Source organism: Myotis myotis, unplaced genomic scaffold (assembly GCF_014108235.1).
Source record: "Myotis myotis isolate mMyoMyo1 unplaced genomic scaffold, mMyoMyo1.p scaffold_m19_p_6, whole genome shotgun sequence".
NCBI lineage: Eukaryota > Metazoa > Chordata > Mammalia > Chiroptera > Vespertilionidae > Myotis > Myotis myotis.
Genome location: NW_023416368.1, coordinates 76,876,260 through 76,903,730, shown reverse-complemented (window position 1 = coordinate 76,903,730; position 27,471 = coordinate 76,876,260). Strand labels below are relative to the sequence as shown.

Genomic DNA, 27,471 nt, shown 5'->3' with positions numbered 1-27,471 from the left:
CTTCACAGCTGGGCGTTCACTCCACCAATCGCTGTACTTGACACTTCCTTAGTTCATTAAGTTTTGAATGAACCGAAATTCCTCCACTATTGTCATTCTAGCTCCACCACTTGTAAGGCACACCTTTGGATATAGTCTGTGCTTCACTTACATCACCTGCAAAATGTAGATGATATAGTGGAGCAGCTAATTCATAGATTATTTTGCTAGGGTTAAATACGTTCATGGGGGGAAAGGGTTAGAATATATCACTCAAGTGAGTTGTTAGTATTCCCCATAGGCAATATGCCTCTTGGATTGGGACTATGACTGTTCTGCCTTTAAGATCCACCAACTTCCCAGGTCGGTTTGACTGGGTGGATAGAGTATTGGCCTGCAGACTGAAGGGTCCCGGGTTTGATTCCCAGTTAGGGCACATGCCAGGGTTGCCAACTTGATGTGCAGGAGGCTGCCAATCAATGATTTTCTCTCATCAATGATGTTTATATCTCTCTTGCCCTTCCTCTCTGAAATCAATAAAAATATATATATTTTAAAAATTGACCAACTGTTACCTGTGAAATGGAGCAAATTCCAAACCTGTGAACCTCAGATCGCTTCCTGCTATAATTCGGTAATGATTTTACTCCGGTAAAGCTATTACTCTTATATCGATCTTAAGTTAAATTTATTTAGAACTAAAAATGTCCCAGAGACAGTACCAGGAGCTGGTAACACAAAGATTAAAGTAATAGCTAACAACCAATGACTGTATTAGGAACATTCGAGCTCCCCAAAGCAAGAACCTAGTTATATCCTATAAATAGTAATTGTTTTCAGATCCTCTGTAAAATGGGATTGATAATACATATCTCATAGATTGTGATGTGAAGTAAGTAAAATAAAACACGTAAAGCGTGCAAGAATGTCTGGCACATACCAGATATTAGTGCCATGATTTAATTTTTTAAATTTAACTTGAAAAATTTTAAAAAATGCTAGAAACCTAACGTATTACTAATAAAAAAAAAAGTTTAACGCTAAGGCTTCAAATTTGAAATATAAGTGCCTCGAGAATATCGAAAAGGCTACTTCACAAAAACATCTTACACCAAGGGTGTTGAAAAGGGCGCCTTTATTTTACGGAAAAACTACAATTCCCAGAATGCACCTAAACAAGTCCTGAGGCGTAGGACCCGGCGTGGCCGCAAGGGATTGTGGGTGGCTTTCGGGGAGAAGAGAGCCTTTCGCCTCCCAAGGGCGGGAGAATCTTGGAGACCGCCTTTAAGTGGGTGGGGCAATAACTAGAGTACGACCAATCACCGAGTCAGCTTCTGGAAACTCCGAGAAGCGGCGAATCAGAATGCAGCAGCTTCAGCCTTGCCTGGCGCGGGACAATTTGAATACAGTGGCGGAGCATCTGGCTCGGCTGAGGAGAGCTCGGCAGCCCTGAGGTGCAGGTAATTGCCGCGGAGGGCTGCGGCTGGGGTGGAACGCGGAGGACTGGAGGTTCTATAGAGCGTGGTGGGGCTGAATGTCAAGGAGTCAAAGAACTTTTCCTCTGTGCTTGGCGCGTCGCGGCTCGAGACCGAAGCCACCAACCGGTTCGCCACACTTCCAGGTCACCGGGTTTCCGCCTTCCCCTCCGCCGGAGTTTTCTTGTCTTTTTGCCCCGAAAGGCATTCTTTTCCTCATTCAGTCTTACAGGGGTCTTCCCTTAAGCCGCAGCTAGACATTAGTTCCCAGAGGCCCTGGTCTTTCTGTTTAACTTTGAAATAACGCTTGTGTCATTTTAAAAAATAGACCTGCTCCGGAAGGAAGGGCAAGAGGAAACTTTCGCTGAGCAACATGCCATCTGCTCGAGAGTTAAGTTGCATGATTGTTTATTTTCAGCCGCCTTAGAAGGTCAGGGTGTTTTATAAAAGGAAACTGGCGGCCCTCGCCGGCTCGCTCGCTGTTGAGAGCGTCGGCCTGCGTGCTGCAGGGGCTCAGGTCTCGGGTTCTGTTCCGGTCAAGGGCATGCATGTTGGTTGCTGGCTCGTCCCCTCCCGGTGGCGGCGTGTTGGGGAGGCAACAGGCGATGTGTCTCTCTCACTTGGATGTTTCTCTCTGTCTCCCCACCTCCCTTTCATTTTCTAAAAAAATATGTCCTCGGGTGGGGATTGACAACAACAAATGGTGACAAGAATAAAAAAGTGAACGAGGGGCTTGGTTAAGGATCCTCGGCTGGTAAAATAGGAGAGGATTATGCTTTCCCCGTTTTCTTGCTGGACTCTGATGCAAATGGGAAACGAGTCATTGGGGGTACAGGCTATTGAGAAACAGTTACATTAACAAGAAGACGTGTTAGATGGAATGTCAAGGAAGCATGATGCGGTGGAAGCATAGGGCAGCATCAGCGGGTAACAGTGGCAGGGGCGGGGTGAGGGCAACGGCAGGAAGGCGGTCCAGATGAAAAGTGTTTACACTCGGCATGAGTTCATCAGGCTAATTAAAAGAGAAAGTGTGCCCTGACATGGGGTAAAAAATACTTCCTTCCTGGTAGGGTCATTTCCCTGCTTGTATTTCCTGTTCGAATTGCTACTGTGATGTAGTGTTTTTCCTTTCCTTTTTTATATAGTTTAAATCTTTATTAAAGTGATTTGCTTTAAAAATATCCTTTTCTTGTATCTCTGAACCATTACCCATCTGAAAGTTTTTTCAGACTTCTAAGATATAATTTCGGTATACTGGTTTTTATGCACATCGGATGAGTTTGGTAAATATAATTGTCTTGTTGCTTTTAGGGGTTCAGGTAAGAAGATGTCAGCTTTTACTCCAAGGAAAAGGAAGCAGAATTCTTTGAACTGTGACAGGTGAGTCTCATCCTATGGGTAGAAATTCAGAAGAGAAGAATTCACCTTTGGGCTTTCTTACCTTCTCTTAAAATTTCCATCCTTTCACTGGCCTACTCCTTGTGGCTATAGTAATATTTTATATTCTAATTCTAGTCTGGAAATACTGTAAGCTTTTATAATTAACGAGAGGTCCGGTGCACAAAATTTGGCACTCGAGGAGTCCCTCAGCCTGGCCTGTGCCCTGTTGCAGTCAGGAGCCATTGGGGGATGTCCAACTACCGGCTTAGGCCTGCTCTCTGTGGGGAGTGGGCCTAAGCCAGCAGTTGGGCATCCTTAGCACTGCCACGGAGGTGGGAGTCTCCCACCACTGCCACTGCGCTTGCCAGCTGTGAGCCTGGCTCAGGGCTCCTGGTTGAGCAATGCTCCCCCTGTGGGAACGCATTGACCACCAGGGGGCATTTCCTGCATTGAGCATCTGCCCCCTGGTGGTCTGCGTGTCATAGCAACCGGTCATTCCACTGTTCGGTCGATTTGCATATTAGCCTTTTATTATATAGGATTATTTAATGCTTTTGCCAGGGAATCAGAGAAAGAGCTGTTTCTCTGTCGCTTTGAAACATATGTCAAATCTTTCATTATCTTGCTCCTTTCTACTCTCTTATGTAATACTTAACATAGCATTTTGCATACAATAGATACTTGTTTATAAGCAATCCTATTTAGTACTTACTACATGTCATACTATATATAAATTACTCCCCACAGAACAGGCCCTAATTACATAGAATTAATCATTTTAGGGGACTTATAGCCACTCAAGCAAAGTATATGGGCTATAATTTGTATATGGCCAGGACTTTGAAATAGGTTTTAAAACACTCACTTATCTCAAAGCTTCTTTGTAAACTGTTTTCACAAACACTGTATTTTGAAAAATATTTGAATGCTTTGTTTAGTAAAAACAATTTGAGAATCCTATTGTTAAAACTAATAAATAATGTGTGTGAATGGATGTTTGGTGGAGAGGGTGCATTGTTTTGTAGTGTGACCATTGGGTAGAATTGTTTATTACTTAGCGGTAGATTGGCATAAAAATTGAAGCAAAATAACAGTTCTTATCAATGGGCTTTGTTTTTTTTTCATAGCCTATTATCTGACATTCCATCAAAGAAATTAATTTTGGATTTTACTGAAAATATATTTTCATCACCTACTAAGAAATACATTTGCCAAAGTAATGAAGAAAATGTGCATTGCTCTCAACAAGGCCATTTCACTTCAAGTCTGCTCAAAACAACTAAAAAAGATAGATTACCATCAGCAAATCAAGGTTCACCTTTTAAATCTTGTGTGTCTACTGTATCCTTTTACAACAAAAATACTAGTAAGTCTTACCTCAATCCATTGGAGAGAAAGATGATAAAAGAGAGTAGATCCATTTGTCTAAAAACTAATAATGAAGATACATCTTTTCCCAGTGTGACAGAAAAAAAGCAAGAAAAACCAATCTGCTCCAAGAAGATGAAGAAAAAACCACAGAAGAGTTTAACTGCTAAGTGTCAACCAAGTTATAAATGCAACAAGCCTGTATCAAAGAATTCTAAAAATTCCAAGCAAAATCGAGTGGCCTACAAACCAATTGTAGAGAAAGAGAATAGTTGTTATTCAGCTGAAAATAATTTAAATGCTCCTCGAGTTCTAAGCCGAAAAGTCAAACCACAAGTAACACTCCAGGGTGGGGCAGCATTTTTTGTTAGGAAAAAATCCTCTCTTAGAAAATTGTCTCTGGAAAACAAGCCATTACTGGGACTCAACCAAGAGAATAAATCAGAAGTGATTAAAGATTCTGACGTAGAGACTGTCAATGAAAGAAAAAGTTTTGAGACAAGGCAAGTGCCAAAGTGCTTGTTGCTAGAAAAGGAACTGAACATTGAGCTGCTGGGTATAAGAAATAAAAATGAAGAGAAATTAATAAAGGTAAAAAAAACTAAACATTTTAAAAACTAACAAAACTATATACATATAACAAAACTTCAATATACATACTATATATGTAACATAATTGAACAAAATGTTATTTTCTTTGCAGTCTGGAGGACTGCTTTTATGAAACCAAATAGTATAGTTTAATCACTAAAGAATTTAGAGGCAGGATGGAAAGAGGACATTTCTCCCTTTTGGGCTTAAGGAAGCCTACCAACATTTCCTTGGCATTAAGGTATACATTTTATTAAATTTCCTCATGATGAAACTAAAGTCCAGAGAAGCTTAACATCTTTTATTTGATAGTGTTTTTAGAAAGTAGAAATAACACAATTCATGTAGTAGGTTTCCAGAGTGTGAGCATATGGTTTTTGTTTTAGCTTATTTAAAGTACTAGATTCTAGAAAATTTAGAGATCACAGAAGATGATCTCTTGGGGATGGTCACTGTTAACATATAGCAGTTAGATTTTTGTTTATTTTATGTAGTATGTTTTCATGGTTGCCATTCTATGCTTTTTGATCTTGCTCATAAATTTAACACAGCTAGCCCAGACTAGTGTTGTCTGATAGAAATAAAATACCAGCTGCATGTAATTTAAAATTTTTTATGGCCACATTAAAGAGTTTTTTTAAAAAATGTTTAGCCTAATATATATAGGTATGTGTGTATATATATATTTTTTAATATATTTTTATTGATTATATATATGTATGTGTGTATATATATTTTTTAAATATATTTTTATTGATTTTAGAGAGGAAGGGAGAGGAAGAAAGAGATAGAAACATTAATGATGAGAGAGAATCATTGATTGGCTGCCTCCTGCACACCCACTTTTGGGGATCAAGCCCACAACCCGGGCACCCTGATCCCGTTCATAGGTCGACGCTCAACCACTGAGCCACCAACAGCCAGGCCAAAAACCTATATCTTGATGGGAGTTTTGAGTTTAAGTTACATAGGTATATAAGTTTATCAAAACTCATCAAACTGTATACTTTATATCTGTGCACTTCACTGTGTATAAAGTGCCTGAATTTTTAAAAATTGGGGGGACCGTTCAAACTAAAATTAATTCTCAATCCAGCAAAACAAAGTGGCGCACCCAGTCATCTCCTAGTTAGTATTCTCTGTATCTGTTTGGTGGAGTGACATGGCAAATTCTCTGAATGCCCTTTTCTGCTTCATTTTCTGAGCATCATTTTAAGGGGCTGGATATTGGATTCTATCTAGTTGTCATCAGTCCGAGAAGCTGCACTTTTATGCATCTTAAATTTGTGGAACTAGGCTCTCCTCTCAGGATTTTGCTAAATACCCACTACTAGTATTCATTTCTACTAGCTAGGGGTGAATCCTGCTTTCCCTATTGGGTTAAAACCTTTCCCCAACTCATTATGGAGCCCTACAAAATGGCAAACTGATGGATTGTCCCATCTCTACTGTGATATTATGGTCTTGTAAAGCAGTTCTACTTCAAGCAAAAGTTTTTTTCCTTTTCCCAAAACTATATATTTTCTAAGTCTCACCAAACTATAGTGTTAGTAAGATTTGTCAGAATTTTTTTCTAATTTGCTTTTTCCCACTTCCCAGCTCCTGCCCAAAAAGTGGAGTCAGAAGCCTCCCCAACTACTCCAGAAAGTTCTTTTTCTTTCGTTTGCTGCCTGTTTTTAAACCTTAAGGCAAAAGGTCCCTTTCCAGTTTGGTGGCTACTGGGGAAATTTGCCATTTTCACTAATTTTCTTTGTTTTTGTTCAATTACAGAAAGGATGTTCAATAAGCTTAAGTCTGCCATCTTTTTCAGGATTATAATACATTTTTGATAGGATGACAAATTACAGACATGTCTTTTAACTTTTTTGTTTTTAAATTGATTTTAGAGAGAGAGAGGGGGAGAGAGAAACATCATTGAGAGAGAAAATATCAATTGGCTACCTCCTGCATGCCCCCAACCTGGGCATGTGCTCTGCCTGGGAATCCAGCCGGCAACCTCTCAGTGCATGGAATGATGCTCAACTAACTGAGCCACACCGGCCCGGGCCACACTGTCTTTTAAAAGGTTATGCACACTTAGTAAGTATACAGGAGATTCTCCTTAAAGTAGGATGAAAATTGAGAATTTAAAATCATGTTATAAAGTAATTCATAATAAACTCGATATTTTGTTTTAGAAACATCTATTGGAATTCATTCAATAAGTGGAAAATGATTAAGAATTACAGGTTTTTTGCCGAAACCGGTTTGGCTCAGTGGATAGAGCGTCGGCCTGCGGACTCAAGGGTCCCAGGTTCGATTCCGGTCAAGGGCATGTACCTTGGTTGCGGGCACATCCCAGTAGGGAGCGTGCAGGAGGCAGCTGATCGATGTTTCTCTCTCATCGATGTTTCTAACTCTCTATCTCTCTCCCTTCCTCTCTGTAAAAAATCAATAAAATATATTTAAAAAAAAAAAAAAAAATTACAGGTTTTCTTAAATTTTACCTATTCATTAGCTCCAGGATTCATCAAGTGAAGTAGTTTCTTCAAGGAAGTATAAACCTGAAGAAAATAAGTGTTTTTCTTCAGGAGATTCTCACAGTGAAAACAAGGCAGGTAAGAGAAAACGTCTCTTCTCAAAATGAGTTTATTAACTAATGATTATACTTCATTACATGTATCAATATAAAATCATGTACAATAATGTTTTGTTTTTTTATATATATATATCAGTATGTGTGCCTGCGTTTGTATCTTTGTTTATTTTGGTGACACTATTTTGTGTGATGAGCAATGCAATGCATTTTGTTTGGGGGTTGGTTTGTTGTTTTGTTTTCTAATGCAGTGCATTTTAAAAAGGAGGAGACAAGAAGGCCTTAAGACTGGAACTTAAGACAAAATATTGATGTTTAATTGGTCTATGGCAGGGGTGGGCAACCCCTGGCACGCGTGCCAAACATGGCATGCCAGTAACTTTTGCTGGCACGCGAAACCCTCTCATATAATCTTCCATTTACAATTTTTTTTTTAATATCAACTTTTTTATTTTTCAGAAAAATTCAGGGTAGGTGCATCTCAGATAAATAAATAATTTTACATAACATGTATACATTAAAAAATAAATGTATTTTTAATCATATACTGTGGTTTTGTCGCTCAAATGAATTTTATTATTTCTTCAAGGTTCTTCACATCCATACACCTTAAGAGATATCAAGTAGGCATAACATGTTCTCAAAAAATTAGGGTTGGCACGCAGAAGAATTTTGAGTCAGAGATTTTGCTGGTTTTGGCACTCACTCACAAAAAGGTTGCCCACCCTTGGTCTATGAGATGTGGCCAAGTTACTTTAAACACCCTAGAGCTAAGTGTTTTCATACCTACTCTACCTATCTTTTACCCTATTAAATAATAGGAAAGACCAAAAACAATTTATGTTATAGATTTGATCAAAGCCCAGATATAAGTGGAATTTACTAAGCCATGGAAAGGACACTGAATCGAGCATCAGGAACCTTGAGATTTTGTCTAGGTCTGCCACTAATTAACTGTGTGATCTAGAGAAGAGATCTCTAAAGTAAGGGGTTTGTCGTAATTTGTAAATTCCTCTTCATTCTGAAATTCTGTTATTAACTTATGGTGTCATTGTTCAATTAAATAGTGTTTACTAAACTATGAATTTATAAAGATGTTAACATTCTATTTACAGATTATTGGTAACTTTACTTCATTGGTTATATCTATAAATTTGGGGAATTAAATTCTAGGAGTAGACATACTGACTATATATGGTGAGAAACTAACTCATAGGAAGAAAACAAAAAAAATATAAAAACTAAAAGCATAATCTGGAACAATAACCCTTATAAGGATCTAATTTTATTTATATATAAACTTTAGGCCTGGTGCACGGATTCTTGCGCTAGTGGGGTCCCTCAGCCTGGCCTGTGGGGATTGGGCTGAAACCAGCTCTCCAACATCCCCCGAGGGATCCCGGATTGCAAGAGGGTGCAGGCCAGGCTGAGGGACCCCACCAGTTCATGTTCAGGACCAGGGAAGGACAGCAGGAGGGCTCCAGGGTGTGTCTGGCCATCGCGCCCAGTCCCGATCAGCTGGACCCCAGCAGCAAGCTAACCTACCAGTCGGAGCTTCTACCCCCTGTTGGTCAGTGTGTGTCATAGCGACTGGTTGAATGGTGGAATGGTCAGACACTTAGCATATTAGGCTTTTATTATATAGGATATAATTTTATAAATACCTATTTCTATAAATATTTGTATATAATGATTGTTCATAATGGTAATAGCTAATATTACTGGATGCTGAATATGTACCAGGCAGTGCTAAGTATTTAGTATGCATTATGTTTTACCAGGGTTGTGTTATCATTGATACAATGGAACATGTAACAGAAAAATAATGGCTTTCTATTTACAGTAGTTATAAAATTTTTTTGTGTTTATTTCCCATGTATATCTTTGTTGAACTGTCTATTCAGATCTTTTGCACATTTTGAATTGGACTATTTTCTTATTGTTGAGTTATAAGAGGGTTTTTTTTGTATTCTGGATACAAGTCCTCGATCAGAAATAGGATTTTCTCCCAGTCTGTGGCTTGTCCTTTCATTTTCTTTTTCCTTTTTTTTTTTTTTAATTTTAATTTTAATTTTTTTTATTTTATTTTTTGTCCTTTCATTTTCTTAAATAATTTTTTGCAGAGCAAAATGTTTAAATTTTATAAATTCCAACTTAATTTTTCTTTCATCTATTGTGTTTTTGTGTAAAAACTTAGCACTAAACCCAGGTTCATGCAGATTTTTCTCTTATGTTTTCTTCTAGAAGTTTTATAGTTTCACATTTTACATTTAAATATGTGATCCATTTTGAGCATGGGTATACTAGTATATGTAAGTATAGTCATTCTTTTGCATATGGATGTTCAGTTGTTCCAGCATTTGTTGACAATCCTTTCTCCATTAAAGTACCTTTGTCTTTTTGTAAGAAATCAGTTGATTTTATTTGCATAGGTCTGTTTTTAGGCTCTCTATTTTGTTCCATTGATCTATTTGTCTATCTTTTTGCCAATATCATACTGTCTTGATTGCTCTTACATCTTAACTTTAAGTAATGTATTTTGGTTTTATAAGCCTTTAAAATCTTAAGATATAAAGCTTGCGTTTATTTTGTAATACAAATTATTGTCAACTTTTTCCTTCTACCAGTTTCGTCTGAATCCATCGTCTATCCCATCTTCAGTGCGTCTTCAGTCAATACAAAAAGGTAGGAATTGTTTTTATTTTAATGTTCTATGATTATTCAATTACTAAAGGCCTGGTGCACAAATTCATGCATGGGTGGGGTCAGGCCGGCCCTCCCCGGGCTGGTTGGCTGCCACAGTGTGCGTCATAGCAACTAGTCTTCCAGTTGTTCTGTCGTTCCAGTCGCTTGGCTTTTATATATATAGATGAGTTCTATGGATCTCTTTTTTTTTCTTGTACTATTTAATTTGGAGAGCAATTTTTCCTTTTCCACTAAGGAGAAATTAAGGATAGAAGATGAAATCATATCTTTTCATAGAAACTTCCTAAGAACCTAGTTGAGAGAAGAAAAAAGATTTTTATGAGCTTGAGAGAAGAGAAAGGTCTTTATAATTGCTAACACTTTTATGTATAACCTGGCCCATAATAAGCAGTTTATATCCATTATCTCACTTAGTCCTCACAACAACCTAGAAGGAAGATAGCATTATCAATTCCATTTTTAGCTGAGGAAACTTAGTCATTCAGCCACAGTCACACAGCTATTAGTTGGCAGAGCCAGGACTAGAATCCACATCTGAATCAAAGTCCATTAGGCTATATTGCCTTCCCTGGGTGGTACTATATTAGTAATGGTTAATGTTTAATGAGCGTTTACAACCTTATGTTGTGGGTACCATTATTATCCCCATTTTATAGATGAGAAACTCAGGCAAGAGGAGTAAGTAATTTGCAGCAGCTTGATAAATTCCAGCTGAAGCTACCCCTCTACTGGTCAAAGCTAAGAGTGGGATGTGGGGAGGCATGGATAGATGTGAGCATGGTAGGTGGAAAGTGCTAGAAAAGAAGTTTGTTATGGTCTGAACATCTTGCTAAGAAGCTTTGGTACTTCTCTTCCCATTTGATGATAAATAACTACAGGTATTGAGAAAGGCACTTCCTAGCTAAGTTCTCCTATCCTTAGGGGTTCCTCACCTGAGAGATTGGGTTGGGTGGACAGCTTTCCCTCTTCAAAGGCCATAGTCCTATTTTTTTCACCTTCCCCTCTTCTCAACTATGTCTTCCTTCGTGACTGTTTCTTAAGCGTTGAAATCTATCACAATTAGCTGGTAAAGGTGTGTAAACTAATTTAATCTGGCATAGGGAGATATTAGGATACTATTGGTTGAGTCATTTGAAATAGCTCTTTATGTAGGACCCAAAAGGTCAAATATCATCAATTTCTTGGGGTTTAATCTATTACTTTAGGTAGACTACAGATTCTCTGGTTCACAGTTTCACATTCATTTTTTGTTTGTATATTCTTTTATTTGGTGAACACTTACAGAGTACTATGTGATATTGAACTATACTGAGTTTTTAGAGCTGTGAAGATAAATAGTACATGGTCCTGCTACGATAACAGGAGGATAGGCATTTAAATGAGCACATATAATAAAGTGTTAAAATTGCTAAGATAGAAGTAAAGAGATTGCAGCTGTGCATGCTGGGATGGGAAACACTGAGTCACCTTAGCAAAGGTTGCATAAAGAAGAGGGTGTCAACAGCCTAGCTGAGTGTTTTCTGTATACAGGTATTTACCATTAATAGCTTGTCAAATAGTTTAAGGGCATTATATCCAGCATTTAAATGGAATAATGCATCCTCATATAGTGTGCTTAGTGAAACATTTTTTTAGTTGTGTGTCTGTTGGTCATGATGTAAAATATAATTCTTACAATAGGCTTGTGAAGTCACTGTGAAAGCCATTCTAATACAGTGATCATAAAACAGTTTGGCTTAGCTTAAAGCATTAGACATTTTTTTTCCTCAGTGTTTCCTTATCAGGTTTTTTTTCTGTTTGAATCTCTTGCTTTAGGCACTTGGTTTGTTTCCTTGCCTATTTCCTGTTTCTTGCTTTAGGCACTTGGTTTGTTTCCTTGCCTATTTTCTCTTACCTCTACTCTAAGGCAAGGGTTACCAACTCAAATGCCTGCAGAGCCAGCCAGGCTGGGTGGAGACTGGAGCCAACTGGAGAATGCATGCCCATCTAAAAGAGCATGTGCTGTGTAGATTGATAGTAGGTTCTTTGAAGAAATAGACGTCTAGAGAGAGATCTTATAGTGTCTCTTACAATGTTAGAAATATATATTTTTAAGTGAAATCTCTAGATTTTTAAAATATTGGTAGCTCATCCAAAGCTTTCAACACCATGGGAGTCATTCAAAACATATCTGCTAGCTGACCTTAGCCTGGGGCGGGGGCTTCAACCTGCAACCTCTAACATTGTTTCCTAATGGGAAAAAGTTTCCTCAACATCTAGGAATTTGAGAACAAGTGCATGTATTAGCCTCAACCACTGCCCAAGTAAAAAGATGTTTATATGCTGATGGCTAACTTCCTGTGGACCTACCTGTAAGCTTTGATATTAGAGTGTACTTATTTGTGTGGTATTCCAGGAATTTCTATAGACCTACATGATGAAATATCACAAGGCTTGATAAAGCAAACAAAAGATTAGTTTTTACAAGTGAAATCAAGTTACTAAGGGATCCTGCATATGTGCATCTGATACAATAGATGAAAGTCCTTTGTGTTTATAGTTATAAGATGAGGATTTGAGTTCCCACCATTCTTTACTAGTTACCCTAAGTAAATTACCAATCCTCTCTGAGTGGTTCCGAGGTTTCTCATTGTTTCTGGTATTATTACTTTATCAAGTTATTGTCTATAAAAAGCACTAAAAATTGTCAGGTGCTCTGCAGATTAAATTATGTTTATCAACTTTCTATTTTAAGATCTCTAGTTGGAGAACAGTCTTCTGTGGCATCCATCACACCTAACTTTTTGAAACAGACCAACACACAGAAAAGTATTAATGCCAGAGATGCAAACAAAGAAACGAAAAACCAGCTCATCATTGTGAGTATATTCAAAACAAAGCCCCTCCTGTATGTGGCTCTCACATATAGAACCTGTTGTCTTAGCATATTTAATATGGGTTATAGATATTCTGAGTTTGTAAATGCCAGCTTTGTTGTAGTGGCAGCACTTAAAGCTAGTCAAGTATATTTTCAAATTGATAGTGTTGGGCGAAGCTAGTAATTTAGCAGAATGCTGAAGAATGAGTTGTCTTCAGATTAGGAAAATTATTGTTGATGATGAGCAAAAGATTTAATGAAAATAGCTACATTGTATTAGACCTGGGTTTGGCAAATTGTGACCATGGGCCAAATCTGGACCACGGCCTTTGAGCTTAAAATGGCTTTTATATTTTTAAAAGGTTGGGGAAAGGAAAAGAATATGTGACAAATCATGTGTGCTTTGTAAAGCATAAAATATTTACTATCTGGTTCTTTGCAAAGAAGTTTGCCAGCTCCCGTATTAGACTTTTCAGAACCTAGTATTTTCAGTAGCATTAAGCAAGGCCTTATTAGATAGAATGCAGATTCATTAATGAGCCATGACATTGAATATTCCTGACTTCCCTATATATTTGTTATTTTATCTGTGCTTTCCCTTAACTATTATGTATTATATTTATTTTTATCAACTCCTGGGGCAAAGGATTTTTATATTCCTAAACACTTACGGAAAAAAATACATAATGAATATAGAAGTCCTAAAATTTTTGCCCTTCCTCTTTGAAATAAGGCTTTTAGGTCCCTATTTAAGAGCTTAATAAAGAAGTTTCTATTCATCTTAGCTATAAATTTTATGATTTAATCTTTTACTTCTTAGAACTATGGATCTATCTAGCTAAAGAATCTTGAGGTTTTTTTAATTCTTTTTTTTCCTTTCGTTTGAATCTTGATTTTAAAAAAATATATATATTTTTATTGATTTCAGAGAGGAAGGAAATGGGAGGAAGAGAGAGAAACATCAGTGATGAGAGAGAATCATTGATCATCTGCCTCCTGCACTGGTGTTCGAGCCTGCATTCCAGGCATGCACCCTGACCAGGAATCGAACCGTGATCTCCTGGTTCATAGGTTGATGCTCAACCACTAGCCACTCCAGCCAGGAGATTTTTTTTTTAATACACTGTCCATTCCAAGAGATAATTCCATTTCTTTTATTAATTTACTACAGCCCAGTGCACATATTTGTGCACTGAAAGGAACTGTGGGTGGTGAGGCTGTGGTGGGCACAGGGGCAGGTCTTGGCCCATCCTCCGTGCCCTGGCCTGGCGCCTCACACCACAGCCCCTGGTCCTGTCTGCCGGCAGCCCCCTCCACTCACACCCTTTGACAGCGCAGAGAGCGATTGGGGCCAGCGCCATCAGTGGGTGCAAGTGGCGGCTGCTGGCCCCAATCGCCCCTCAGGAGCAGAGGATGGTGGAGAAGCCCTAAGGGGCAATCAGGGCCAGAAGCCATTGCTCACACCCGCTGACAACACCAAGCAATCAGGGCCGGCACCAGGCTCGCCCTGATGACAGCGACCAGCGCCCCACCTTGGTTTGGCGACCCCGCTCACTTGATCCACCATCCCACCATGGCCAACACCCGCCATGTTCCGAGCTCTGCCGCCTGCTGCTGATGCCACCATGTTCCGCATGCACCCCCCGGTGGTCAGTGCACGTCATAGTGACTGATTTTTTGGTTGTTCCGCTGTTTGCTCTATTTGCATATTAGGGTTTTATATATACATAGATTGCATTTTAAGGTCTTTTTCATTTTGTTTGGTGGGAGTGAGGAGGATATTATAACCAAACTTTCACTTAGTATTTCACTTGTGCAAGCATAAAAGAAAAATAAGGGAAAAATTGAATGAGTGATTACTTGTATTAAACGTAGATCTATTTATAATATGTTTAGATGTGGCCTCCCCCTTCATTAACAGGACGCAGGTCAGAAACATTTTGGAGCCACCATGTGTAAGTCTTGTGGCATGATCTATACTGCCTCCAACCCTGAAGATGAACTGCAGCATGTTCAGCATCACCACAGATTTCTGGAGGGAATCAAATACACAGTAAGTAAAAAAATAGTCTTTCAATTTGTTCTAAAAGTAAAAGTGCTTTAAAAGATATAGATATAATTTTTTTTGCTTAAATATTGAAACATCTGTATATCCATAAATATTTCATCATCAACTGCACTTTTGTTGTTCTTAAAATTTGAGGCTGACAGTATTTAAAAGTTAACTTTTTTTTTAAAAAAGTGCCATTTTTAACTATACTACTATAAGAGAAGTATTGTTCTAGGTTAAGTGAATACCCTGTATTCTTATCTCTAGTTTTCTGAACAGGGCTGAACAGTCAACAAAATTAAAAGACTTGAGGATCGTCGTCCCACTCCCCACCACCACCACCACCATTTTAATTTCTTCTTTATAGATAACCTTAGAAAACAGCTTTTTTATGACTTATCCAGGATTTTTCTTTTCTGAGAGAAGTTTCTTTATCAAGCAACTTTCTAGTCCAAATACATCCTATTTTGGGCCTTATCTTTATGATTGATCCTGCTACTCAAATCATCCTTCCCTCCACCCCCCCGCTCCACCCCCGGTTTTTATTGCGGTAGTTCATACCTTCATAATATTTTTAGCCTGGTTTATTATCCTCCCCCCCCCCCCACTTTCCCACTCCTAATAATTTATTCTTTTCCAAGTTAGTAGGTATGATGGATCCTACACATTCCTATGAGGAGCACTTATTTGACTTTGCCTTGTTTCATAATAGATTACGTATATACATAGCTCCCAGTAGGATGTCAGCCCCTTGAGAACAAGCACTTTGTTTGGGGCATCTTTTATTTCCCTTCCCCTGTTTTGTTAGATTTTTTTCTTTCTTTTAAAATATCATTTACTCTTCTTTTTGTCTTCTCCAGGGCTGGAAAAGAGAACGCGTAGTAGCAGAGTTTTGGGATGGGAAAATTGTGTTGGTCCTGCCACATGATCCAAGTTATGCTATCAAAAAGGTATGGAACATTAGCTTTTTAATCGTTCTCCCATTTCCTCCATTTCCCCCACCAAGAAATCACATATGTTGAAGTATGAACTACTTTTATTGATAGATAATCCACTTTGGTACACATGTAAGGATGATTTTCATACTAGTTCATACAAAACTAGCCTCAGAATTACAAGTAAAGGAATGGCAGTTGGAGATTAAAGACAGTAGCATTAGCCCTAACCAGTTTGACTCAGTGGATATTATGTCAGCCCGCACATTGAAGGGTCCTGTGTTTGATTCCAGTCAAGGGCACATAACTCCGTTGCAGGCTCATCCCTGGCCCTTGTCGGGGTGAGTGCGGAGGCAACCACTGGATGACACATCAATGTTTCTGTCTTGCCTCCTCCCTTCCACTCTCTAAAAATCAATGGAAAAATATCCTTGGGTGAGGACTAACAACAACAAAAAAAGACAACTTTACCTTTATCTTCCACTTGTGAAAAACATAAACTTATTGAGAGATGAATGGCCCCAGAGTCTGTTTCTTATGTTAGTTTTGCCTGTTTCTTGGGCTAGATGTTTAGCCCAGTGAACAATGAATAAAACTGAAACAAAATCTGTTTTGGCACTTCCTACTTTTTCTCCCTCCCAGGAGTCTGGATTTCTTTCTCCTGAAAGTGATCTTTAAAATAGGTTCTTAGAAACCTGTTGTTTCCAAAGTGGCAGATACATGCATCAATAATGAAATGACTGGGGGGGGGGGGGGGGGGAGGTAGTAAATTTAGGAAATAGAGATAAAATAGGCTAAAATGATAGTAATCATATATTTTGTATATATACATATAGTTTCAATTATAATTTTTAAAACATATTCACCTCTTTTGATTTTTTATGTCATTAGGCAGAAGAAGTGCAAGAACTTGTCGATAATGAGTTGGGCTTTCAGCAAGTTGTTCCCAGATGTCCAAACAAAACCAAAACATTTCTCTTTATATCTGATGAAAAGAAAGTAGTTGGGTGTTTAATTGCAGAGCCCATCCAACAGGTATGTTATAAGTCTTTTAAATTATTGGCATAATTTGTGACCAAAATAAAGTAGTTAGGAAAAGCCTCAATAAGTCTCAAGCATTTAAGACTACTACCATAAATAACATTTTTTCCTACTAATACATTTTTGACCATATGAATAATTAAAGTTATTTATTTCTGTTAATATTTGATATTTTGCTCTATATAAACAGGGTAAGTCAATCTTATGTTCATGTAGTCATTTCTTTACCCGGCCTTTAAACTATGGTGATTCAGAGCCCAGTTATTGAATATTGGCTTATTGCAAAAGTCATGATTTGTCCCTTAACTATAATCTATTTTAGGTACTAATTAGCAATGTTCTAGAAAAGGTGTTGGCAAACTTGCCTGTAGGCCAAATATGGCTGCCACCTACTTTTATAAATAAAGTTTTATTGGAACATAACCATGCTCATTCATTTCTATATTATCTGTGGTTGCTTTTTTGCTACAATGGCAGGGTAGAATGGGTGCAAAGAGCCTAAAATATAATTTGGCCCCTCACAGGAAAAATTTGTCAACCCTTATTCTATAACTAGAGGCCTAGTGCACAAAATTTGTGCATGGGTACAGTCCCTTGGCCTGGCCTGTGATCAGGACCATCTTCCCCAGCTGCCAGCAGGCGATCGGAACCTGCCAGCCAGGGGAAGGAACTGAGAGGTTGGCTGGCAGGCCCCCATCGGGTGATCGGGGCCTACAGGCTGAGGGCAGCTCCTGCATTGAGCGTCTGCCCCCTGGTGGTCAGGGCGTGTCATAGCAACCGGTTGTTCTGCCGTTTGGTCAATTTGCATATTACCCTTTTATCTACACTAATAAAAGAGAAAGATGCAAATTGATTGTGCCTTCACGACACCCACCAGCCAATCAGGAGTGAGTATGCAAATTAACCCAACAAAGATGGGTTAATTTGCATACACAGGCACCAAGCAGCTGGGCGGGACACTTGCATCATCGCCATGGCGATAACGCAGGCGTCCCCGCACTGCCCCAGCTGCTCCGGGACTCTGGGCAGCGTGGGAAGGTGGAAAGGCGGCTCCAGGCCAGAGCAAAGGTGGTGCCAGCAGCCAGGGAAAGGAAGGCCAATTCCTGCACGAATCTTTGTGCATTGGGCAAGAGGGAGAATTTGTGATGATGCAATACCTCTCTATTTTGAGTGTGGTGGTGGTTAAATAAATAATGATAGAAAGTAATGAGTGGTCATGAAAGTATACACATACATTATACCCATGTTTTCTTGCTTTTGGGATTGTATCATAGTTATGGAACAGCTTCCTTGGGGAAAACTATCCTAGTTTTCCACTTCCTGTGAATCTATAATTATTTCAAAATACAAAGTTTTCTTAAAAAACCTTACATGCTGCCCAGCTGGTGTGGTTCAGTGGTTGAGCATCAATCTATGAACCAGGAGGTCATGGTTCAATTCCTGGTCAGGGCACCTGCCCAGGGTTGTGGGCTCCATCCCCAGTAGGTGGCATGCAGGAGACAGCTGATCAATGTTTCTATTTCCCTCCCCTTTTCTCTCTGAAATCAATAAAAATATATATTTTTTAAAAATAAACCTTAGCTGCCAACCAAATTTCATAGTTAACATGTAAAAATCTCCTTTGTGTTACCAGTTTTAAAATATCATATATACAGTTTAGGCTGGAGAGAATGAGAGAAGTATATGTATTTTATGTACTAAAAGTCAGAGTCGGATTTTACTTTTTTTTTTTTTTATAAAAGAAGTTTCATAATGGTGTGTAATACACTGGCATGTTAGAAATAGCTCAATACCACTAGTAGTTTTTTCAAGCATTGTGTGGCTAAAAGAACAAGTATTCCATAAATACGAACGAATTTTAACATTTTTGGTGAAGGTATAGGAAGGATAATTCTAAATTCTTAAGTTTTGTTTAAGGAATGGTTTTTTAAAAAGAAATGTGAACTTATCTATATTAACTCTAGGTGCTTTGGTATATCACTACAGGCCTTCCGTGTCCTGTCTGAACCAACTAGTCCAGAATCCCCAAGCTCTAAAGAATGTCAAAGGGCTTGGCGATGTTCAGATGTACCAGTACCTGCAGTCTGTGGAATAAGTAGGATCTGGGTCTTCAGATTTAAGAGAAGAAAGCGCATTGCAAGACGACTGGTAGATACGCTCAGGTAAGAAATAAAATAAAATGGATTTAGACCCAGATTAGCTTTCCTAGAACCTTTTCTGGCTCATGACCCAAAGAGATGTTGATAAAACACCTCTATATAAATTCTATCCAAGTCAGGCTAAGTAAGATAAGTGCTGGCAATGAAAAAAATATACTCAGTTTAGGCACATTCCAGGTCTAAAACATTCTAACCCAGTGCTTTCAAACTACCTGCAGTGAAGTTTGTTATAGACCAACACTTTAAAAAAAGAAAATAAAGATGAATTGCTAGAAAATTAAATAGAAAAAACAAAAATAAAGGAAAATGCCCTAATTTTACTGAATTCAACAGATGTAAAATTAACATTTCAATAAATATATTTAACATAGTTAAATATAAAAAAAAGAAAATTTTAAAAAGAAAAAATAAAATAAAACGAAGAAAATAGAGGTTTAAAAAAGAATTACAGGGGTCAACCTGAGGAGGGGCAGTGAAGGATTAAAGAAAACAGAAAAGAGAATACAGTTGGGACCAGGTTGGATCACTGTGCCTGGATGAGGAAACAGTGACAGCCTGTAAGCTGAAGCTTTATTTTATAGTCAGAGCACACAAAGCAAAACAAGGGCAAGATGTTTACATTGTTCTTGTGAATTTCAAATCTGCTTCTTTCCTGTTGTTGCCATTCTCTGAACTCTTTCAAGCCTTGTTTTGACAGCACTTGCTGCACACACTCCCTCCATCCCCCCGGGCAGCCTACATCCCTTAGCAACCTAGGACTTCAGGGTCGGACTATAAGGTCAAACTTACAACCATCGCCTTTTGGCTATAATTGTGCTGGGAGGGCTTTGCCCTCCCAGCTGGGACTTGTATGTGGCTTTGCCACAAGTCAGTCTGAGGCTTGAACCTGTCCAAATGCTGTAGCCCCTCTCCACATTGTACATGTCCATTGATAGTGTGTAAGTAATTCTTACTATAACTCATAAGTATAACTAATGTAAAAGCAAATTAGTAAGGCAACCCACAGAATGGGAGAAAATATTTGCAAATAATTTACCTAATAAGGGTCTATTACATCCAGAATAAAAGAACTCCTTTAATCCTATATAATAAATGGCTAATATGCAAATTAACCAAAGGGCAGAACAACTGGTTGCTGTAACCAAAAGGTGGAACAACTGACCACCAGAAGGCAGATGCTCAATGCAGGAGCTGCCCCTTGGTGGTCAATGGGAGAGCACCGCCCAGCCAGAAGCCAGGCTCATGGCTGGCGAGTGCAGCAGCAGTGGCAGGAGCCTCTCCCACCTCTGCAGCGGTGCTAAGGACCCCTTGGGTGATGTCCGCCTGACGGGGGATGTCTGCCTGATGGCGGGGAGCGGGCCTAAGCCAGCAGGCAGACATCCCCTGAGGGGTCCGAGACTGTGAGAGGGCATAGACAGGGCTGAGGTACTGCCCCCACCCCCCAGTGCACGAATGTCATGCACCAGGCCTCTAGTACAATAATAAAAAAGACAACCCAATTTAAAAATGGGCAGGATTTCAATAGACATTTCTTCAAAGAAATACAAATGGCTGATAAACACATGAAAATATGCTCAACATAATGAGCTATCCAAACCAAATCACAAATTAAAACCACAAGATTCCACTTCATATCCACTAGGATGACTAATCATAAAGAGAAAGTAAGTGTTAGTGAGGATGCGGAGGAAACTGGAATCTTTGTACTTTGCTACAGGAATGTAAAATGGTGCAGCAGCTGTGGAATGCAGTCTAGCAGTTTCTCAGAAATAAACTGTTACCATATGACCCAGCAATTGTACAAATAGCTATCTATATATGCAAAAGAAAGGATAAGTCCACACAAAAACTGGTATATGAGTGTTCATGACAGCATTATTCTTAGTAGCCACAAAAGCAAACAACCCAGTCCATGATTAATGGATAAATATAATGTGTTATACCCATGCAGTAATATAGTAAGACTAGAGGCCCGATGCACGAAATTCAGGCAAGGGGCTCAGCTCTCACAGCCCCTGCTGCCTCGGCTTCGTCCAGACAGTAGTCTGGACAGTCGTTCTGCTCTTCAGTCTAATTAGCATATTAGCTCTTTATTATATAGGATATTATTTAGCCACAAACAGAAATCGAGTACAAGACATACTACAATATGGATGAACCTTGAAAACATTATGCTAACTGAAATAAGTCAGTCATAAGAGTCCCCATATTGTATGACTCCACTTAAAGAAAATATCCAGAATAGGCAAATTCATTGATAGAAAGTAGATTGGTAGTTTCCAGGCACTGAGAGACAGGTGAATGGAGAGTGACTGCTAATGGGTACAGGGGTTTTTTGGGGCGGGTAATGAAAGTGTTCTGGAATTAGATATTGGTGATGGTTGCACAGTTTTGTGACTATTACTAAAAAACAACTGAATTGTATACTTTAAAGGATTGAGTCTTATGGTATATGAATTATATCTCAAAACTAAATTAGTGACTCTCCATTTTAAACTTCGCTGTGTTAATACTGCATATTGATACTTAAAGTTTCTAATGTGACAAATGAGTTTATTTCTTGTTCACATTAATTTACCTAGTTTAGGTTGGATAAGTGAGCTTCACAACACTTCTGTCAACTTCTGTACTTAATAACAGATTACAAACCAGTGACCGACTACACCTTAACCCAGGGGTCCTCAAACTTTTTAAACAGGGGGCCAGTTCACTGTCCCTCAGACCATTGGAGGGCCGGACTATAGTTTAAAAAAAAAACTATGAACGAATTCCTATGCACACTGCACATATCTTATTTTGAAGTAAAAAAACAAATCGGGAACAAATACAGTATTTGTATTTGCATGTGGCCCGCAGGCCGTAGTTTGAGGACCCCTGCCTTAACCAAACCAAGAACCACACTTTGAGTAGCACTATTCTAGCCTTTTGAGTACAGCACCAAAGACAACTGTGGGGATGCAATCTTTGGCCATAATCCTGCCCACCCATAAAGGGGAGCACTGAGAAAAACTGGTGTCTATAGAGATTTTTATTGGATAGTTAATTATGAAATACCTCTATTTTCTATACTTTATATTAAGAGCTATATAAATTTGACATGAGAAATAGCAGTATCTGAGCTACTTCCAGCAGACAGTAGTCTAGTGCTTCTCAAACTTGAAAGTGCATATGAATCACCTGGGATCTTATTAAAATGCAGGTGTGGTGCAGTAGGTCAGGGTGGGGCCTGAGATTCTGCATTCCTAGTAAGCTCTCAGGTGATGCGGAATGTTGCTGGTCTATAGATCATACTTTGAGTACTAAGGCATCTCTAAGCAATAACAAATGAGAATTAAGTTGCCTTCAAAGGAAAAATAAACACATTCATTTGAGAACATATCTGTCTTTTCTCACACATCTGAGTTGAAGGTACAAGTAACACAATTGACAGATCATCCTGTATATGAGGAGACTTAGGTTGAATTGTCTCTTGTCTATATAGGCAATCTATACTAATAAAAGGGTAATATACTAATTAGACCAGGAGACCTTCCGGACGTCCTTCAGGACAAAGCCATGGTGCTGGGGCCGAGGCAGAGGTGGTTAGGGGCGATCAGGCCACTGGGGGGGCAGTTGGGGGCGATCATGCTGGGGGGAGGGGGGGGCAGTTGGGGGCAAGCAGGCTGGCAGGCAGAGTGGTTAGGGGTGATCAGGCAGGTAAGCGGTTAGGAGCCAGTGGTCCCAGATTGTGAGAAGAATGTCCAACTGCCGATTTAGGGATCAGGCCTAAACCGGCAGTCGGACATCCCCCGAGGGGTCCCAGATTGGAGGGGGTGCAGGCCGGGCTGAGGGACATCTCCTCCCCCCACCCCTGCACAAATTTCGTGCATGGGGCCACTAGTATGTTTAAATAATCATAAGAGTAAAAAATTATTCCTAGTTATTTTACATAAGAATCACTTGAGGCTCAGATGGGATTATATAGTACAAACTTACATCGATGAGCTAGTATAAGTACAGAGTAAGGATTCAAACCTACAGATGTAATATTTTTTCTATAGCTGATATCACTAATAAAGACAATAAGAACTTTTAATCAAACCAATATTTTGCTTTGGACATTTAGCAGTAAACTTTGTATTCAGTTATATAGTAAAGATACCAAAAGCTTGTATCTTAACTTCTAATTGAATCTAATTCTTTAATTTTTTACTTTGAAGTAATTTTAAACTTACAAGAGTAGCAGTAGTTAAAAAGAGCCCCCATATGCCTTTGCCCAGAATCAAGTTTTAACATTTGCTGTACATTCTTTGTACTTTAGTGTATATTTCTTAGGAACAAGGATATTCTCTTACATAAGCACAGTTCAGTGATCAAATTCGGGATATTTAATATGGCTATAATGCTTCTGTCTAAAGTATAGTTCATATTTCAGTCTTGTCATTTGTCTCAAGTGTCCTTTATAGCATTTTTCCCCCTGTGCAGGATCCAATATTGCACTTAAGTCATCATATCTCTTTAGTTCTCATTTTCCTTAACCTGGAACAGTTTAGGCTTTCTTTGTCTTTTATGACATTGAGGAATTTGAAGAGCACAGGCCAGTTACTTTATAAACTATCCCTCAATTTTGTTGAATTCTTTCAACCATTTCATCTTATATTACTTTTAATCCTAATTACGCTCTGGATAAAGGAGATTCCAAGTAAAAATGTGGGATAGTTTTTGCCTTCTTTTTTCCCCAAAAAAATTTTGGTTGCCTCCCAAAATAAACATTGGAAGAGAGAGAGTTTTTGCCTTCTTAAAGCTCAAGTGTGTGGTGTAGTTGAAAAGAATATAGTATTGGTTATTGGTGATGGGTTTCTTTAATTATCTATGGTTTTAATTATGTGGGGTTTTTTTTCATTAATCACCACCTGAGGATATTTTTTTCTATTGATTTTTATTTTTTTTATTGATTTCCAAGAGGGAAAGGGAGAGATAGAAACATCAATGATGAGAATAATCATTGATTGGTTGCCTCCTGCATGCCCCACATAGGGAACCGAGCCCACAACCCGGACATGTGCCCTACCAGGAATCAAACCATGACCTCCTGGTTTCCTAGGTTGGCAATCAAGCACTGAGCAACACTGGCCAGGCTCTATTGATTTTTAGAGAGAGTGGGAAGGGAAAGACAGAGAGAAACGTCAATGTGTGTCAATTGGCTGCCTCCCCCACATGCCCTGACCCAGGCTGGGGACAGAGCTTGCAACCGAGGTATGTGCCCTTGACTGGAATTGAACCCACGACCCTTTAGTCCAGGGGGCCGACACTAGCCACTGAACCAAACTGGCTAAAGCTATTGATGGCTTTTAATTAGCAATATTACCTCTTGTTAGTTGCTCATTCCTATGCATCATCTCAGCTGGTTGGTTTTTATGACTCCCTTTACCCCAGCAGAATTTCTTCTGGACCTCAGCTTTCTCTGTGAAATAGGCTTCCATCTCTAAAATCTAAAGCATTAAGTCATTTTATCACTTAAAATGTGGATTTTAATCGAGTATTTAGTTAGATTGAATTTTTATATTTGGATTGATAAAATAAAGTGTGCTAAAGTTTAACCAAAATTTTAATTTGGTTCCATTGTTAAATTATCTTTTCCTCTTTTTTTTCTTTTTTCTTTTTTTTTTTTTTAGGAATCGCTTCATGTTTGGCTGTTTTCTCAGCACTAATGAAATAGCATTTTCTGACCCAACACCAGATGGCAAGTTATTTGCAGCCAAGTACTGCAACACCCCTAATTTTCTTGTATACAACTTTAATAGTTAAAACCAATTCCAACTATAGAATAATTATTATATGGGTGAGTTAAGACAGTTTCTTATCATATAATAACTACTCAGCAAATGTCAAAATAAAAATACTGAACCGCATGCACACACACACAACCTGGCTGTCTTATTCCTTATGAATTGAAAAGTCAGGGATAGATTTCTTGAAAATTATCTGGAGATTCAAAGAAAGGAAAAACCTTTGGATGATGTATACTGACACACTCTGAATCCTTAATTATGAAACTGTAGATATAACTGGAAAATTACTTGCCCCTTACATAGGATCACTGACATGTTTTCCATAGAAATGTGACCACTTACATTTTATTAAGCACTTTTGAACCAGGATTATCTCATGCTTAATCAGAAGCAAACAGGAAAATTTAAAGACAAATAATTTCCATGCTCAATTTTTAAAAGAAATTCCTGAATTCTGTACACAGAACTCTCACCTTATAGGTAGCAGCTTAGTTGAATATATTCAGAAAGTCTTTAAATTTCTAGTTTGTAATAGGGTAACATGGTAAAGAATAAGATTTTCATGTAGAACAGAATTCTATAGCTTAATGTTTTAATCTTTTTAAAAATCTTTACTCAAAAGAAATTCTCACCAGATTTCATTAAAGTTAAACTTAGTAATTGCACTACTGTCATTTAATTTTTGGTGTATGAATATGTTAATTGTGCTACTTATCTTTAGTGTACTTACTACTGCTAATTGAAATAATCAACAAAATGGATGCCCAATTGGGATTAGATGATTCATATTGTTACATTTAAAAATGCTTGCCGAACCGGTTTGGCTCAGTGGATAGAGCGTCGGCCTGTGGACTGAAGGGTCCCGGGTTCGATTCCGGTCGGGGGCATGTATCTTGGTTGGGGGCACATCCCCACTGGGGAGCGTGCAGGAGGCAACTGATCAATCTCTCTCGTCGATGTTTCTAGCTCTATATCCCTCTCCCTTCTCTGTGAAAAATCAATAAAATATATTAAAAACAGGCAATATTTATTTAAAAAAAAAAAATGCTTGCATGTCTAAAATACATCTTACTTGTTCTGAGATATCTAACAAAATGTATAGTATCAGAACCAAGGTTAGTGAATAAATATATCTAGGTTGATGGGCCAGAGAACATGACATTATGTAGATACACCTAAATATTTTAATCTCTCTAAAAATCAGTTTTCTAGTATAATTATTGGGTACTTTGAAAAGCAAAGGATTATTCAGATTGTTGAGTCTAAAAAACATTTAATTGCTATCTGGCAATAATACTCTAGGGAAGTAGTTTTCCAGGTTATAACTTTATGTAGAATATGTTCATTACATTCTTTTATTTGCCTGTAAATTAACATGGTTCCAAAATTTAAAGGCTTGAGTTGCAAAAAGAATGTGAAGTGTTAAATGTGCGTAATTATGCAAACACATTATTTTCTGCACTGCTGTTTTGTTTTAAATATTTTATTTAAAATTTTTTATTAAAGTTATTTGCTTGTTCAATGCTTTTATGATGGATCAATTAAAATTTTTTTCAATATTTTCTTTGTCTATCCTCATATAATAGAATGTACTGATTTTCTTAAATTATTTTTTGTGGCTATAAAAATAGTACATGTTCCCCTGGCCCAGTAGCTCACTTGGTTAGAGCATTGCCTCAATATGCCAAGTTTGCGAGTTTCCCTGGTCAGGGAACATACAAGAATCAACCAATGAACGCACAACAAATTGATGTTTCTCTCTCTCCCTTCCTCTCTCTAAAATCAATAAGTAAAACTTTTTTAAGTACATGTTTTTACTTAAGTAAAAAATAACCCAATCATTGAAAATATATCCATCTACACAAAAACTGCACACAAATATTTATAGCAAGCTTTATTCATAATTGTCAAAACTTAGAAGCAACCGAGATGTTCTTTAGTAGATGAACAAAGAGCTACATCCAGACAGTGGACTAAATTCGGCACTAAAAAGAAACCACAAAAAGGCATGGAGTGACCATAGTGACCATTACCCAGTGAAAGAAGACAGCCTGAGGCTACATTCTGTATGATTCCAACTGTATGACATTCTGGACAGGCAAAACTGTAGAGATAGTAAAAATATATGTGGTTGCCCTGGCCGGTGTGGCTCAGTGGATAGAGCGTTGGCCTGCAGATTGAAGGGTCCCGGGTTCGATTCTGGTCAGGGGCATGTACCTTGGTTGTGGGCACATCCCCAGTGGGGGGTGTGCAGGAGGCAGCTGATTGATGTTTCTCTCTCATCGATGTTTCTAACTCTTTATCCCTCTCCCTTCCTCTCTGTAGAATATCAATAAAATTTACACTACTGTTGATGAGTATATTAGGTTGTGACTATTCAAGCCTCTTGCACTTTTATGTTTTTTTTATTTATTGATATGCTATCTTTGTCAGAAATTGTGTCCATATATGTGCAGGTCTATTTCTGCCTGTTTTCCACTAGTTTTATTGGCTATCCTATGACAATACTATATTCTTGATATTTGGTGTAGTAAATTCTCCCACCATATTTTTTTCCCCAGAGGAATATTTTTGTCTATTCTTG

At 38.3% G+C, this 27,471-nt stretch overlaps 2 protein-coding genes across 5 annotated transcripts in view; one reads left to right on the top strand and one right to left on the bottom strand.

Moving 5' to 3' along the window:
* The first annotated feature begins 1,392 nt into the window (after nt 1-1,392).
* On the top strand, nt 1,393-25,552 carry ESCO2 (establishment of sister chromatid cohesion N-acetyltransferase 2). 4 transcript variants are annotated; one of them, XM_036314168.1, is made up of 12 exons: nt 1,393-1,439; nt 1,783-1,845; nt 2,766-2,834; nt 3,962-4,793; nt 7,291-7,390; nt 9,996-10,053; nt 12,809-12,932; nt 14,853-14,984; nt 15,842-15,931; nt 16,808-16,951; nt 18,944-19,119; nt 24,771-25,552. In XM_036314168.1, the coding sequence occupies exons 3-12, from the start codon at nt 2,782-2,784 to the stop codon at nt 24,901-24,903; spliced, it is 1,842 nt and encodes a 613-aa protein (XP_036170061.1). In that variant the 5' UTR covers nt 1,393-1,439; nt 1,783-1,845; nt 2,766-2,781; the 3' UTR covers nt 24,904-25,552. The 4 variants fall into 4 exon arrangements, with proteins under 4 accessions (XP_036170061.1, XP_036170064.1, XP_036170065.1 ...); XM_036314171.1 differs by lacking the exon at nt 1,783-1,845 and having other exon boundaries at nt 1,419-1,439; XM_036314172.1 differs by lacking the exon at nt 1,393-1,439 and having other exon boundaries at nt 1,813-1,845; nt 2,766-2,773; nt 4,295-4,793.
* PBK (PDZ binding kinase) overlaps nt 24,571-27,471 on the bottom strand; it is a 44,688-nt gene continuing 41,787 nt past the window's right edge. Inside the window, exon 9 of the mRNA XM_036314175.1 lies at nt 24,571-24,587. The gene's annotated coding sequence lies outside the window, so the exon portion shown is untranslated. The remainder of the gene's footprint in view (nt 24,588-27,471) is intronic.